The following is a 16,034-nucleotide window of genomic DNA, read 5'->3' on the forward strand; positions in this document are numbered from 1 at the left end:
CTTTACTACCCCTAATTTGCATATGCAAATTAGGGTTCGGATTCAGTTAGGAATTCGGCCGAATCTTTTACAAAGAATTCGGACGTTTCACAAATAGTGGATTCGGTGCATGCCTAATAAAAGATACCTCCAGTCTGCCTTTATTCTTTGCAAGGGATTCAAGGTGGGGAACATTCTTCTTTTTAATCTGTAAATATGAGGCAGGTATATTTACTCTGGGGTTAGCTAAACAATTGCAGTTTATTTTACACTGACACAATAATTTAACATTCAGCACACTAACATGCACTACTCTGATGTACGTGTTAACCCTTCTACTGTGCACCCAATTTACCGCCTCCAGTCAAGCCTAACACAACGGTCTGCGCATTTCAAAGACACAATATGCTCAAACCATAAATGACTGTACCACTTCCCTGCCTCTCTCCCAGCTTTCTGCCTTTTGACCTTGTAAAATACAGTAGAGTCTGAGAAGATACTCATGGCTGGTCAAATGGCCTGCAACCCCCATTCAACAGCAGGGTAGCAGCATTATTTTACAAAATATTTTTTTAAGTCAGAATCTATAGATCTAGAATTTCAGGGGAAGTGTGAGGATGTGAAACGTGAGGAGTCAAACATTTAAAGGACCAGTAACATCAAAAAAATGTTTAAAAAAATTTGTTAGTATACAAGGAAAAATAAACACCAAGACAAATGAAACTTTTAAATTTCAAAGCCTTTATTAAGAAATAACTTACCGGAACTTCACTTCCTGTCCTCTGCAAAAAAGGCGAAAGGGCGACCATCGATCCTGCAGAGCTCGATTTCTCCTCCTGGCTATTCTAGTGACAGTCTGCAGCGCTTCCCCTATTCCCAGCAGCAGCAGCAGCAGCAGCAGGTACTGGGAGAGCTGGATCAGTGGGGTGTGCATGCCAGCTGCTCCCCATCGATGTGCCCATCTGAGTGTGCCCGGAGCTGGTAATAATCAAATAGGCAAATTTTAAAAAATGATTTCCTTTTTCACTGTTATAATAAAACAGTACCTTGTACTTGATCCCACTAATATAGAATTAATCCTTATTGGAAGCAAAACCGGCCTATTGTTTTTTTTTAATGATTACATGATTTTCTAGTAGACGTAAGGTATGAAATCCAAATTACAGAAAGATCTGTTATCTGGAAAGCCCCAGGTCCCGAGCATTCTTGATAACAGGTCTCATACCTGTACCAAAAGCAGTTCTTATAGTGTTAACATATATTTTGATTACCGTTAAATGTTTCAAATAATCATATCCAATAGCCTTGCACATTTTGTGCCACTCACAGGCACTTAATCATAGGCTAAAGAAAATCCTGCAGTATATAGCTAGAGTTTCTCTTCCGTACAGCTGATCTAATTTGTGAGCCTGTTGACCAAGAATTGACATTTGGCATCTCGTAACTAAACAAACCAGCCTCTCTACGTATGAAAAAGACCATTTATTATGTCCTGAGCTGTAACTGTAAGCACTTTTGACATAAATTATTGGAACAATCGTGCCTGTTTCATACAGTGCATAACCCTTTGGTCTCCCACAGTAGATAACCAAATCTCTTGGCGTGTTGTTGTTGTTTTGTTTTTTAATCTGTTCGCAGGCAGCCTTGAGGTTGAGCAAACTGCTCTTGTGTATGTGGGTCCATAATGCTTTATCTCAGGGGGCCCAGCCTCATTATTCTGGCACGTTCTTGACGTGTGGTCCCTCTTCTCCTGCGTAGCGCGAGTAATCTGCCGTCATTTATCCACAAGTCCCTGAACCCTGTACTGATAATTCAGCAGGCCATAATACATTTAATAGCTTTTTAAGTGACCATAACCTTGTTGCCTAGCATTCCATCTACACGAAGTGGCTTTCCAGACTGGCCGACATGAATACGCTTCTTTCAAATTAAAAATTAAGTAAATAGGGGTTCACGTGTGGTGTGGCCTGTCTTTCAAGGGAAATGTGACTTTACTCTTTATAATGGGGATTTGGACACAACCTACGTTTATTATATTAAAGCTGAATAAAGTGCAGCATTTAGTAAATGTTTCTTCAACCACATCTTCACTCAAGGCCAATATATAAATATATTAATTTGTTTCACAAAAGAATATTGTCACTAAAACATGAGTAACACTCAGATGAATATGCATTTTGTGTCTTTATTTTTCTGCTTGGAGGAAGTCGTTCTGTGGCCATAACTTACTCTTCGACAGGCCCGGATTTGTGGCAAGGAGGCCCCTAGTCTAGGGCGGCGAAATTTTAGGGGTGGCATGCCACCCATGAGGCCTCGGGTGCCTCTAAGTGGAAATGTATTATTTGGATCATAAAATTAAGTCTATGGTATTTCCATAATAGGGAGGTTTCTGGATAACACATTTCCGGATAATGGATCCCATACCTGCACATAAATTCTCCTTGTAAGACATTTTAAAGTTTAGTGAATGGGAGCCCAAACTGAAACAGGTGAATAGTACAATATACAGTATATGGTGGTGGTTGTTAGCAGAAAACTGCCCAGTTTCTTTAAGTACCCATTCTCAGCATCACCGTAAATATAATTAATTACATACAATTGATATGTTCTGCATTGATTGTTCTGACTACATGTACCAGTCAAATGCCGCTGCACAAGCTTTCCTTCTTCATCGCAGAAGCACGAGCTGCATTGAAAACTGGGACAAGGCTTAGTCTGGGGAAAATTCCCCATAATATCAAGATTTTTGTTTTAAATTACATTTTCACCTTATTTGGGGGCTTTCAGGCCCAAGTTAAGACTATGTATTATCTGGTGGCCTTTATTCTGAATGTCTGCCTTGCGGAATCCCCCTTTCATTTGTTTCAAGGGCTTCCATTTTAGTATTTGTCATGCATTTATATATTACTAGAAGTGTACATTCTTTTCCAAACTTTTTTGCCCAAGGGACCAGTGTAAAGCCTGATTTTTTTTTGCAAGGATGGGGGGGGGGCGTCAACAGCGTACGGCGGACAAATTTCTTGTATGCTGCAACAAATTCAGGCCGGGCTTGGCGACCCAGTTCAGGTATGTCCGCAGCCGGCAATGGGTCGCAGCCTGGCAGTTGGGGACCCCTGTTCTTAGAGGTAATTAAATGAAGCCTAACGTTATATAGTGAATAAAGTACCCCCTCTTGTAAAATATAAGGATATTATGAGTTACCGAGGAGTTTCATGACCATATAAAAACATGAGGCCGAAGGTAACTTCTAATATCCTCATATTTTGCAACTGGGTGTACTTTATTTATTATAATACACAAATTTCAATGAGTCATGTGACTGAAATGACATCAGAACTCACCGTTTATAACTGATGACATCAGAACTCACCGTTTATAAGGATATAATTTACAGGATATTCATGGCTTTTGTGTATTATAATATAGATCCAGCGTAAGACCTGCAAGCACAGACCTTTCTGTTTTGTTGGCACTGTTAATAGCATACCAGATTGCACCTAGGCATCCTACATTCTCCTATACATGAGTGCCGGCTGTAGTGACTTGTGCCTTAAGCTACTAGAAAATGCCTTACCCTTTAAACAAAACAGTGATTGTTTGTCCATATATTGCAATATATTTAAGATGGCCAACTACGTCAAAATCAACTCTGGTATGGCCAGTCCTACACTTTTATCTGATTAATTAAGAATTAAATTGCTTTATTATACATTTTATAAAGGGACTGATTTACCCGCAACTTACTCGTTGCTTACAAAGTAAAACTCTCAAACATGGTTGCCCTTTTATTGGCCACCAGTAGGATCACCTGACTATAGCTGGAAAGGGTGGAAGCTACAACATGGAGCTGGTGACTGCTCCTGTATAAACTATAACAAACAAGGGAAAGTTGTTCTCACCACTAATTTTTAAAAACATTGGGGTGCAATGAGGCTGTGACCACAAAATTCACATAGACAAGGTTCTCTGGGTCCTACTGGTGGCCAATAATAGGGCAACCATGTTTGGGTGTTTTACTTTGAAAGCAGCAAGTATGTTGCAAGTAAAGCTTATGTTGCAGGATTTGGTGCATCCCCACTTAAAACCCTTGTCCTGGAACGGATATATTTTGAGGGACTGGGTACTCCTTTGTCTTTAAAAATATTTAGAAAGGTGCTGATGCGTTTGTTTGACTCAGAGTTGGTTTCAGGGTCGATCCTTGCACCTCTGCCACTCAGAGGTGGCTTGCTGCTTGTGGGGTCTTGTGCAGCTGGAGGCTTGCTGCTGCCACCCCCTCCCCCCCACAAACACACATTCTCCCCTTTTTTTGGTGCCGGAGGGGGTCCAGGGGGGACCACAATGCTAGCACAGAGATGCACAATTGTGCTCCCTGTGCTAGATGAGCCAAATGGACAGTTTGATAACCAGAAATTCTGCTCTTAAACATACCACGAGTAGCATATTTGCAATCCTTGGTAACCAGTGCGGAACTACCACCTCCTTGTTGGTTTAGTATTTTGAGATTCCATTTTTGAAAGATTCCAGCAGGGCCATAGATAAAGGGTAGGCAGAAGAAGGTCTACAGCACAACCAATCATGAGGAAAAAGGGAGATGTGATTACAGCAAATGTTTATTGCAGTTTTATTGTTGAAATCCAATCAGTAATCAGTAACTGCTCCTTGTGATCTCCTGTTCTTCTGCTTTGTGTCTGCCACTAACTCTGGTTGCCGGAAGCTCATGGCATGCTAGTACCAGGGTAGGGGCAAGTGGACACGTTTCCACCCCTTACTTTGGCCCCTAGTTTTGAACTTTATAAGAGGTTGCAGCAATATTCAGCGCATTACATATTGACATAGCCTGGCCATGCCACATAGCTCTCTACAAGTCTCCAAGTCATCTTGGAAATTGTTGGCACATTCCTGAGCAACTTTACTACCGGTGTACGACCTGTTATCCAGAATGCACAGGACCTGGGGATTTCTGGATAAAGGGGTCTTTCCATAATATAGATATCCATACTTTATCTACTGAAAAAGTAATTTACACATGAAATAAACCCATGACTGTATCACATATGGTAATGGTAATGGAAATAACAATGCCATTGCAGCTAAGACCGTAATTGACTCTAACCAAAGACAGAGACCTGATGTTTGTGCATAAAATCTGTGTAAAAAGCAGCAACAAAGAAGCAAAGTCAGTAACCTTCCCTGAATATCAAGGAGAGTTGGCAGCTATGTTTTACTTGGGCTTCTGTACATTAAAAGCTTACACAATTCATAGACCTGCTTTCATGAAACTTACACATTTACCAAATCTTGCTCTGGTTCTTTGGTTCATTTTGGTTTACATTTAGTAAAGTGTTTCTTCATTTATATTAATCTTACTTTGTAAATAAAATATTTGTACCCTGAATCCCCAGAAACCCCAAAATAATGACACATGCAACATCTTTAGGGTTAAATTTGTGAAACCACAACTTTATTGATGACAAAAATGATAGGTCCATAATTGGGGTTCCCTAATATCTACAGCTCCCAAATATATCCCTGATGGCAAATATGTTCTACTTCCTTCCTTGGAAACCGCAGACAGGTAGGGAGTCATTACTATGAACCCTCACTTGGCTCTTTGATCCTGAGGAAGGCAAAAACCCTCTGCGAAGCTAGAGGGGGAAAAATTCCTTCCTGACCCCTTAATGGCGATCGGAACTACTCCCAGGATCAATATGCCAGAGTTGTGCGATGTGAAGGTGATGGTGAAAGTCAATGGTGTGGGGGGCTGCAATCATATGGCATACAGCAGTGGGGTATTATGTGAACCAGAGGTGGGTAGTGGTTTATGGTTTAAGGTGTGGGTCAGAGGCAGGAGAACAGTGGTATATATAGGACGTTTATAATGTGGGCCGGAGGCAGGGGCCTGGTCTTGCGGGACAGAGCCCCGATTTTGTGGGGCCGGAGGCAATGGCTATCTGTTGTGGGGCAGGGGCATGATATTGTGGGGCTGGAGCTGAGGGGCCCGGAGGCAGGGGCCTGGTGTTGTGGGGCAGGAGACAGGGGCCCGGTGTTGTGGGGCAGGAGGCAGGGGCCCGGTCTTGTGGCGCCGGAGGCAGGGACCCATTGTTGTGGGGCCATAGGGAGGGGGCCTGGTTTTGTGGGGCAGGAGGCAGGTGCCCATTGTTGTGGAGCCTGGTGTTATGGGGCAGGACGCAGGGCCCGGTCTTTTGGGGCCGGAGGCAGGGGTCCATTGTTGTGGTGCCGGATGCAGGGGCCCGTTGTTGTGGGGCTGAAGGCAGGAGGCCCGGTTTTGTGGGGCAGGAGCCGATATTATGGGGCCAGATGCAGGGGCCCAGTCTTGTGGGGCAGGAGGCAGGGACCCGGTCTTGTGGCGCCGGAGGCAGGGGCCCATTGTTGTGGGGCAGGAGGCAGGGACCTGGTATTGTGGCGCCGGAGGCAGGGGCCTGTTGTTGTGGGGCCGGAGGCAGAGGCCCATTGTTGTGGGTCAATAGGCAGGGGGCCTGGTTTTTTGGGGCAGGAGGCATGGGCACGTTGTTGTGAGGCCTGGTGTTATGGGGCAGGAGGCAGGGGCCCGTTGTAGTGGGGCCGGAGGCAGGAAGCCAGGTTTGTGGGGCTGGAGGCAGGAGGCCCGGTTTTGTGGGTCCGGAGTCAGGTCTTGTGGGACAGGAGCCACGGGCCTAGTCTTGTGGGGCCGGAGGCAGGGGCCCGGTCTTGTGAGGCAGGGGCCCGGTCTTGTGGGGCCGGAGGCAGGGGGCCTGGTTTTGTGGAGCAGGAGGTAGCGGCCCGTTGTTGGGGCCTGGTGTTAAGGGGCAGGAGGCAGGGCCCAGTCTTTTGGGGCCGGAGGCAGGGGCCCGTTGTTGTGGGGCTGAAGGCAGGAGGCCCAGTTTTATGGGGCCGGAGTCAGGGGTTTGGTCTTGCGGGGCAGGGGCCCATTGTTGGGGGCAGGAGGCAGGGGGCCCGGTCTTGTGGGGCTGGAGGCAGGGGCCCATTGTTGTGGGGCAATAGGCAGGGGGCTTGGTTTTGTGGGGCAGGAGGCAGGGCCTGTTGTTGTGGGGCCTGGTGTTATGGGGCAGGAGGCAGGGGCCCAGTCTTGTGGGGCAGGAGGCATGGCCCGGTCTTTTGGGGCCGGAGGCAGGGGCCTGTTGCTGTGGGCCTGAGGCAGGGGCCTGTTATTGTGGGGCTGAAGGAAGGAGTCCCGGTTTTGTGGGGCCCGAGTAAGGGGTCTGGTCTTGTGGGGCAGGGGCCCAATATTGTTGGGCCAGAGGCAGGGGCCCAGTCTTGTGGGGCAGGAGGCAGGGGCCCATTGTTGTGGGGCCGGAGGCAGGGGCCCGTTGTTGTGGGGCCCGTTGTTGTGGGGCTGAAGGCAGGAGGCCCGGTTTTGTGGGGCCGGAGTCAGGGGTTTGGTCTTGTGGGGCAGGGGCCCATTGTTGTGGGGCCGGAGGCAGGGGGCCTGGTTTTGTGGGGCCGGAGGCAGGGGCCCATTGTTGTGGGGCAGTAGGCAGGGGGCCCGTTGTTGTGGGGCCTTGTGTTATGGGGCAGGAAGCAGGGGCCCAGTCTTGTGGGGCAGGAGGCAGGGGCCCAATCTTGTGGGGCAGGAGGCAGGGGCCTGGTTTTGTGGGGCAGGAGGCAGGGACCAGTTGTTGTGGGGCCTGGTGTTAAGGGGCAGGAGGCAGGGCCCGGTCTTTTGGGGCCGGAGGCAGGGGCCCGTTGTTGTGGGGCGGGAGGCAGGGGCCAGTTGTTGTGGGGCCGGAGGCAGGGGCCCGTTGTTGTGGGGCTGAAGGCAGGAGGCCCGGTTTTGTGGGGCAGGAGGCAGGGCCTGGTCTTTTGGGGCCAGAGGCAGGGGCCCATTGTTGTGGAGCCGGAGGCAGGGGCCCGTTGTTGTGGGGCTGAAGGCAGGAGGCCCGGTTTTGTGGGGCCGGAGTCTGGGGCCTGGTTTTGTGGGGCAGGAGGCAGGTGCCCGATGTTGTGGGGCCTGGTGTTATTGGGCAGGAGGCAGAGGTCCAGTCTTGTGAGGCAGGGGCCCATTGTTGTGGGGCTGGAGACAGGGGGCCTGGTTTTGTGGGGCAGGAGGCAGGGGCCAGTTGTTGTGGGGCCTGGTGTTAAGGGGCAGGAGGCAGGGCCCGGTCTTTTGGGGCCGGAGGCAGGGACCCGCTGTTGTGGGGCCGAAGGCAGGGGCCCGTTGTTGTGGGGCTGAAGGCAGGAGGCCCGGTTTTGTGGGGCAGGAGGCAGGGCCTGGTCTTTTGGGGCCGGAGGCAGGGGCCCGTTGTTGTGGGCAGAAGGCAGGGGCCCGATATTGTGAGGCCGGAGTAAGGGGTCTGTTCTTGTGGGGCAGGGGGCCAGGGGCCCAATATTGTTGGGGCAGGGGCCCAGTCTTGTGGGGCAGGAGGCAGGGTCCCATTGTTGTGGGGCCGGAGGCAGGGGCTTTGGTTTTGTGGTGCCGGAGGCAGGGGGCCTGGTTTTGTGGGGCAGGAGGCAGGGGCCCGTTGTTGTGGGGCCTGGTGTTAAGGGGCAGGAGGCAGGGCCCGGTCTTTTGGGGCCTGAGGCAGGGGCCCGTTGTTGTGGGGCCGGAGTCAGGGGCCCGTTGTTGTGGGGCTGAAGGCAGGAGGCCCAGTTTTGTGGGGCCGGAGTCAGGGGTTTGGTCTTGTGGGGCAGGGGCCCATTGTTGTGGGGCCGGAGGCAGGGGGCCTGGTTTTGCGGGGCAGAAGGCAGGGGGCCAGGTCTTGTGGGGCCGGAGGCAGGGGCCCATTGTTGTGGGGCAATAGGCAGGGGGCCTGGTTTTGTGGGGCAGGAGGCAGGGGCCCGTTGTTGTGGGGCCTGGTGTTATGGGGCAGGAAGCAGGGGCCCAGTCTTGTGGGGCAGAAGGCAGGGGTCCAATCTTGTGGGGCAGGAGGCAGGGGCCCGGTCTTGTGGGGCTGGAGGCAGGGGCCCATTGTTGTGGGGCCAGAGACAGGGGGCCTGGTTTTGCGGGGCAGGAGGCAGGGGCCAGTTGTTGCGGGGCCTGGTGTTAAGGGGCAGGAGGCAGGGCCCGGTCTTTTGGGGCCGGAGGAAGGGGCCCGTTGTAGTGGGGCGGGAGGCAAGGGCCCGTTGTTGTGGGGCCGGAGGCAGGGGCCCGTTGTTGTGGGGTTTAAGGCAGGAGGCCCGGTTTTGTGGGGCAGGAGGCAGGGCCCGGTCTTTTGGGGCCAGAGGCAGGGGCCCGTTGTTGTGGGGCCAGAGGCAGGGGCTCGTTGTTGTGGGGCCGGAGGCAGGGGCCCGTTGTTGTGGGGCTGAAGGCAGGAGGCCCGGTTTTGTGGGGCCGGAGTCAGGGGTTTGGTCTTGTGGGGCAGGGGCCCATTGTTGTGGGGCCGGAGGCAGGGGGCCTGGTTTTGTGGGGCAGGAGGCAGGGGGCCTGGTTTTGTGGGGCAGGAGACAGTGGCCCGTTGTTGTGGGGCCTGGTGTTATGGGGCAGGAAGCAGGGGCCCAGTCTTGTGGGGCAGAAGGCAGGGGCCCAATCTTGTGGGGCAGGAGGCAGGGGCCCGGTCTTGTGGGGCTGGAGGCAGGGGCCCATTGTTGTGGGGCCAGAGACAGGGGGCCTGGTTTTGTGGGGCAGGAGGCAGGGGCCAGTTGTTGTGGGGCCTGGTGTTAAGGGGCAGGAGGCAGGGCCCGGTCTTTTGGGGCCGGAGGAAGGGGCCCGTTGTAGTGGGGCAGGAGGCAGGGGCCCGTTGTTGTGGGGCCGGAGGCAGGGGCCCGTTGTTGTGGGGCTGAAGGCAGGAGGTCCGGTTTTGTGGGGCAGGAGGCAGGGCCCGGTCTTTTGGGGCCAGAGGCAGGGGCCCGTTGTTGTGGGGCCTGGTGTTATGGGGCAGGAGGCAGGGGCCCAGTCTTGTGGGGCAGGAGGCAGGGGCAAAGTCTTGTGGGGCAGGGGGCAGGGGCCCGGTCTTGTGGGGCTGGAGGCAGGGGCCCATTGTTGTGAGGTCGGAGATAGGGGGTCTGGTTTTGTGGGGCAGGAGGCAGGGGCCAGTTGTTGTGGGGCCTGGTGTTAAGGGGCAGGAGGCAGGGCCCGGTCTGTTGGGGCCGGAGGCAGGGGCCCGTTGTTGTGGGGCCGGAGGCAGTGGCCCGTTGTTGTGGGGCTGAAGGCAGGAGGCCCGGTTTTGTGGGGCCGGAGTCAGGGGTTTGGTCTTGTGGGGCAGGAGCCCATTGTTGTGGGGCCGAGGCAGGGGCCCATTGTTGTGGGGCAGGAGGCAGGGGCCCATTGTTGTGGGGCAGGAGGCAGGGGCCCAGTCTTGTGGGGCTGGAGGCAGGGGCCCATTGTTGTTGCAAAGTTCCTGGTTTTCTGGGGCAGAGGCCCGGTCTTGTGGGGCAGAAGGCAGGGGCCCGGTCTTGTGGGGCCGGAGGCAGGGCCCATTGTTGATGCAGGGGGCCCCTTTTCTGGGGCACGAGGCAGAGGCCTGGTCTTGTGTGGCAAGAGGCAGGGGCCCGATCTTGTGGGGCCGGAGGCAGGGCCCAGTTTTGTGGGGCCGGAGGCAGGGGCCCAGTCTTGTGGGGCAATAGGCAGGGGGCCTGGTTTTGTGGGGCCGGAGGCAGGGGCCCGTTGTTGTGAGGCCTGGTGTTATGGGGCAGGGCCTGGTCTTGTGGGCCGGAGGCAGGGGCCCGTTGTTGTGGGCCGGAGGCAGGAAGTCCGGTTTTGTGGGGCAGGAGGTAGGGGCCTGGTCTTGTGGGGATGGAGGTAGGGGCCCATTGTTGTGAGGCTGTAGGCAGGGGGCCTGGTTTTATACTCACCATCTGGAGTTCTGAAATGAAAATTCCTGAACCATTTTGTCATCAGATGAAACATTACAGGGAATGTCCTGCAGGAATGACAATGGCCCTTTATATTTTGCTGTTAAATCCTCTAGTGAAAACTGCAGGAAAGGAAAAAAAAAATATATAAAATCTATAGTTAATATAGAATGAGTATATATAGTTTTTGTGAGTGTATGGAGGAGTCACTGTGTGTATGTGTGGATGTTTGGTTTCATTTGAAGGGGTTGAACTTGATGAACTTTAGTCATTTTTCAACCTGTTCTAACTATGTTCTTGAAAAATAACATTCTTATAGTCAGTAATAGTGAAAACATCCAGACACAAAACACCCACGGAAATGTATATAAATCCTGAAAATATACATATATATGTATAAAGGCCTACCTACATTATGGTATTTGGGAGTAGAGTAGTGCCAGGCTACAGATCAGACGCCCCTCCTTCCCCCATGTTGTATAGTGGGGCTGATCTTGTCTTGTGGGGCAAGAAGCAAGGGCCCGGTGTTGTGGGGCAGGGGCCCAATATTGTGGGGTCGGAGGTAATTTAAAGGGGTTGTTCACCTTTGCGATAACCATTAGTGTGACGTAGAGACAATTTGCAATTGGTTTTCAATTTTTAGTTATTTTATTATTTATTATTTAGCTTTTAATTCAGCAGCTCTCCAGTTTGCATTTTGTTTTTAGATGGGGTAAGTGACCCCCATTTGAAAGTTGGAAAGCATTACCTTTAACTTAACTTTTAGTATATTATAGAATGACCAGTTGTAAGCAATTTTTCAGTTGGTTTTCATTATTTTTTTTTATATATTTTTTAATGATTTGTTTTTTTCTTCTGACTCTTTACAGCTTTCAAATTGGGGGTCACTGGCCCATTTAAAAAAACTGTGGTTCTGTAAGGCTACAAATTTATTGTTATGGGCACTTTTTATTACTCATCTTTCTATTCAGGCCTCTCCTATTCATATTCCAGTCTCTTATTCAAATAATGTATGGTTACTAGGGTAATGTGGTAGCAACCAGGTTGATGAAATCGCAAAGTGGAGAGCTGCTGAACAAAAAGCTAAATAACTCAAATAAAACACTAATAATAAAAAATGAAAGCTAATTGCAAGTTGTCTCAGAATATCACTCTGAGTCATACTAGCATTGAGCTCAAAGGTGAACAACCCCTTTTAAAGAAAAATGCAAATCATTTTAAAAAACGATAAACAATAAAGACTGAAAAAAGTTGAACAAACCCTTTAAGGCACTGCCAACCTTTCTCTCTGTTTTATATCGATTGATTAAGGGGATCTTACATTATTTAGCAGCCACATTTCCTGAATGTGAATGGAAAGGAAACATTGGATTTGGTTTATACAATGAAGCAGGTTGGAATAATATTAACTAACCACAATAAAAGCAGTAGGATTGCCTCCCACTGAGTAAACAGTGTTCTTCCTACTGAATCAGAATAAATATGAATAAGGGTCAGTCCACACCAGTGTCAGACTGGCCCGGCTGGACACCGGGAAAAAACCCAGTGGGCCCCGACCGGGCCTGAACCCCTCTCTCAATGCTCGTTTTTAAAAGAAAAACTTTTGGCGAAGCGCATGCACCGTGTGCGCATGCGCGCCAAGGGTGGTGCTGTTTGAGCATGCGTGCAGAGGATGGTGCCGTGTGCGCATGCACAACGAGGGACGCCGCACAGCGCGTCATAGTAGGGGGTTGGGGAGCCTGTAGGGGGGCCCTGGATTGCAGTCCCGGTGGGCCCCGGGGCCCCCAGTCCGACCCTGGTCCACACGAGCAGATTCGGGGAGATTAGTCGCCCCAGCGACAAATCGCCTCTTCTTCGGGGCGACAATCTCCCTGAACTGCCTTCCCCCCTGCCCTCCGTTGGCTAAAATGAAAACCGCCTGTGGCGATGCACACGTCGTGCTTCGTTTTACATAGTCGCCCGAAGTTGCCTAACGAGGAAACTTCAGATGACTTTGGTAAACAAAGTGCTGCGTGTGCATTGCCGCAGACGATTTTCATTTTAGCCGGCGGAGGGCAGGGGGGAAGTCAGTTTGGGGAGATTATGGACTGACCCTTAAGGCTTTAGAGTAAATGAAAGAACGTTATAACTTATATGAGTTGGAGTTGCAGTCTTGTACTTACTCCTTGGGGCTTTAAAGGGGGTGGCACCTTCAGGCTCTCCAGGTCTGCCCAGTTGATGGAATGAAAGAAGGGATGACTCCGGATATATCCTCTTGTGCCCAGGCGCATCTCTGGAACCTTCTCTAGCAGCTAAAGGTAGAAGTAACAGTTGTATATTATGGAATTCAGAAAACATGGCAGTACAACACAAAGACATACAGTAATTATAAGGTCCACAAGAGGTTAATTGCACCCCGCTCCTCTACACTATTATGTTTGATATTGGTTCAAAATGTATAATAGATATTGTTTCTATTGGATAACAGTAGAAATGTCAGGGCAGGGTAACAACCATCAGGGAGAGACTGTGGGTGCGTACGGCTATGCTTACATGTGTTTGTGGGGTGCAGAAGTGAATTATGTTCATGTGGATACTTTGGGCTTAGTGTGCCTTTATTTTTGCAAGGTGAGAGATACATCCATCTATGTGGAGAGGGCCGGCTGCATTCATGTTTATGAAGGTTGCTGTATGTGTAAGAGGTGGCTGCATCTGTGTAGCCTAGCTGCATATTGTATTCAGGTAAAGGGATTGTGCATATGTGTCTGTTCAGGGACTGGCTGTGTCTGTGTGTGTATATGTATATAATCTATTATCCGGAAACCTGTTATCCAGAAAGATCCAAATTATCTCCATTATAATGAAATAATTCACATCTTTAAAAATGATTTCCCTTTTCTCTGTAATAATAAAACAGTACAGGTATGGGACCCCTTATCCGGAAACCCATTCTCCAGAAAGCTCTGAATTACAGAAAGGCCCTCTCCCATAGACTCCATTTTTATTTAAATAATTCAATTTAAAAAAAACCCAAAAAAACAGTTCCTTGTACTTGATCCAAACTAAGATATAATTAATCTTTATTGGAAGCAGAACCAGCCTATTGGGTTTAACTATTGTTTACATGATTTTCTAGTAGACTTAAGGTATGAAGATCCAAATTATGTAAAGATCTGTTATCCGTAAAGCCCCAGGTCTTGAGCATTCTAGGTAACAGGTCCCATGGTACCTTGTTTTTTATCCAAACTAAAATATAATTAATCCTTATTGGAGGCAAAACAATCCTATTTGGTTTGATTAATGTTTAAATGATATTTTAGCAGATTAAAATTTTGGAAACACACCTTATTCTGATAAGCCCAGGCCCTGAACATTCTGGATAACAGGTCTAATACCTGTCCCATACCCCAGCTTAACACCCTTCTCTCACTGGAGGCTACAGCATATATGTGGAACTGAATGAAACGGTTACAGCTAACTGTGAAATCTTTTTGGTTTCAAACAAGTGGCGTAAGTATGGTACTGGACCCCTGCAACTAATTAAAGGAGAATTACACCCTAGCTGAGGAGTGCCCATACTTTAGTAATGTGGAGTCTACTTTTAGTGATGTTGTCCCATTATGATCTACATCCATAAAAGCATTGATCGCATTCTGTTCCATGGAAAATATTATTTAAAGTAATTTGTGAGAAAATGTAAATTGCTATATTTAATGCTATATTTAATTACTATATTTATGTAAGCTTAACATAATAAATATCTGAATGAAAAGCATGAAACAGGAGGGTGATTTAGACACGTTGTTTGTTGGCAGTGTCTTGATCTACCTTTTCACCACCCCTGCCCTAGCTGGTTTTCAGCCCCATCCACTGCCCCCTTCTAAGCTCCTCCCCAGCAACAGCTACTCTGTTGAAAACGTTCCCCTGTGTGCCAACCTGCCATAAATCTGCACAGTTGCGAAGTGGAGTTTAAAGGTGCAATGTTCCAGAATCCAAAGACAGGGGATCAATATCCAATGACGTCAATAACCAGGCTAGCAACTATATGTTCACTGCAATTCTGACTGGCCTTCAGACAAGAATATTTTGACGTTCCTATAAAACTGTATATGTGCTTATACTCACCTCGTCCAGAAGTGCCCTAGCTTTTGTGCTCAGCCCTGTTGGATACACGGGTCTGGTCCTGGTGACTAGATATGCCAGATAGTTCTTGTCCTGGCCAGCGTTGAATGGTGATTGCCCAGTAGCCATCCCGCACAGAATGATCCCAAAGGCCCACCAGTCGACCCCTGAGTCATACGGACGATTCAAGAAGATCTAGAAAAGCAAGAACAAATCACTTACTAAATTGTTGCTCATGTTCCTCCATTTAACCCTTCCCATGCCTTACTGAGATTCATAAATCAGTCTACACTGATTGTGCATTTTAGTTATTGTTAAAAAGTAACAAAAGTAACTAAAATAACCTCCCAGCAGTATTCATTGTGCACTTTTCAAGTCCCCCCTCTGCTCCTGCTCAATTCTCCATCTGTCCTCGAAGAATCATGTTTCAATTTCCCCAGAAATAAATATCCACTCAGGCTCTTTTGGCTCATTAATTAGGGCCTTCCTGGCCACTCCTGGGACCACCAGCAACCACAGGGTCTGCCACTTTAGTGAGGATAAGGAGTATCATGGGTTATACCTAAAAGCAATATAGTACTAGTGCTGGCACATTGAGGTGTATCTCAGGCAGCTCAGTGGGACACAGGTAGGGGAAGTTTTAGACAATATCCCATGTCGCATTTATTCCAAAGCTAATGATGTACAGAGAAAACACTAATACTGTTCAATTGCACTTGAACATTTTCAGGGCCAAAATCCACTTGATGAGCTCCTTTAATCTGTAGATAAAAATTATTATGGCCCTTACACACTCTCTCTAAGCCTTCTGCATACACCTCTGTAAGTCTGTAGCACCTCTCCCTATTCGGTTAGGAACTACATTATAACTGAATTTCTCACCTCTGGAGCCATGTAACTTTTGGTTCCAGCAATGTTCTTTATCTTCTTCCCGTAGTAAACGCCCTCTGCTATCACCCCGAAGTCTGCAATTTTGACGTGGCCATCTTTGCTTATTAATATGTTGGAAAGCTTTAAGTCCCTGGAAGAAGAAGGTTAATAATATTGTTATGTAAAATAGGGTAGGAAAGTAAAGGGTCATGTGGGAGGGAAGGAAGCAATAAAGACAAGGAGACAGAGAATATTATAGAAGACCTCTCTTGATCTGAACAGGCCAAAGCTGATAAACCAGAAACATTAACTGGATAAAACTGCCCCCCCCTAAA

General features: G+C 48.9%; 1 protein-coding gene across 2 annotated transcripts in view; it reads right to left on the reverse strand.

Annotated features, from left to right (window-relative positions):
- Positions 1–5,411: 5,411 nt before the first annotated feature.
- LOC108700018 (protein kinase C theta type) overlaps positions 5,412–16,034 on the reverse strand; it is a 14,863-nt gene continuing 4,240 nt past the window's right edge. For both annotated transcript variants that reach the window (XM_018232853.2, XM_041574824.1), the window contains 4 exons: positions 15,712–15,850; positions 14,833–15,024; positions 12,891–13,019; positions 5,412–10,850 (listed from right to left, as the gene is read on the reverse strand). In XM_018232853.2, coding sequence (XP_018088342.1) covers positions 10,725–10,850; positions 12,891–13,019; positions 14,833–15,024; positions 15,712–15,850 — 586 coding nt within the window. In that variant the 3' untranslated portion in view covers positions 5,412–10,724. The remainder of the gene's footprint in view (positions 10,851–12,890; positions 13,020–14,832; positions 15,025–15,711; positions 15,851–16,034) is intronic.

This window comes from Xenopus laevis, chromosome 8S, assembly GCF_017654675.1.
Source record: "Xenopus laevis strain J_2021 chromosome 8S, Xenopus_laevis_v10.1, whole genome shotgun sequence".
Lineage (NCBI taxonomy): Eukaryota > Metazoa > Chordata > Amphibia > Anura > Pipidae > Xenopus > Xenopus laevis.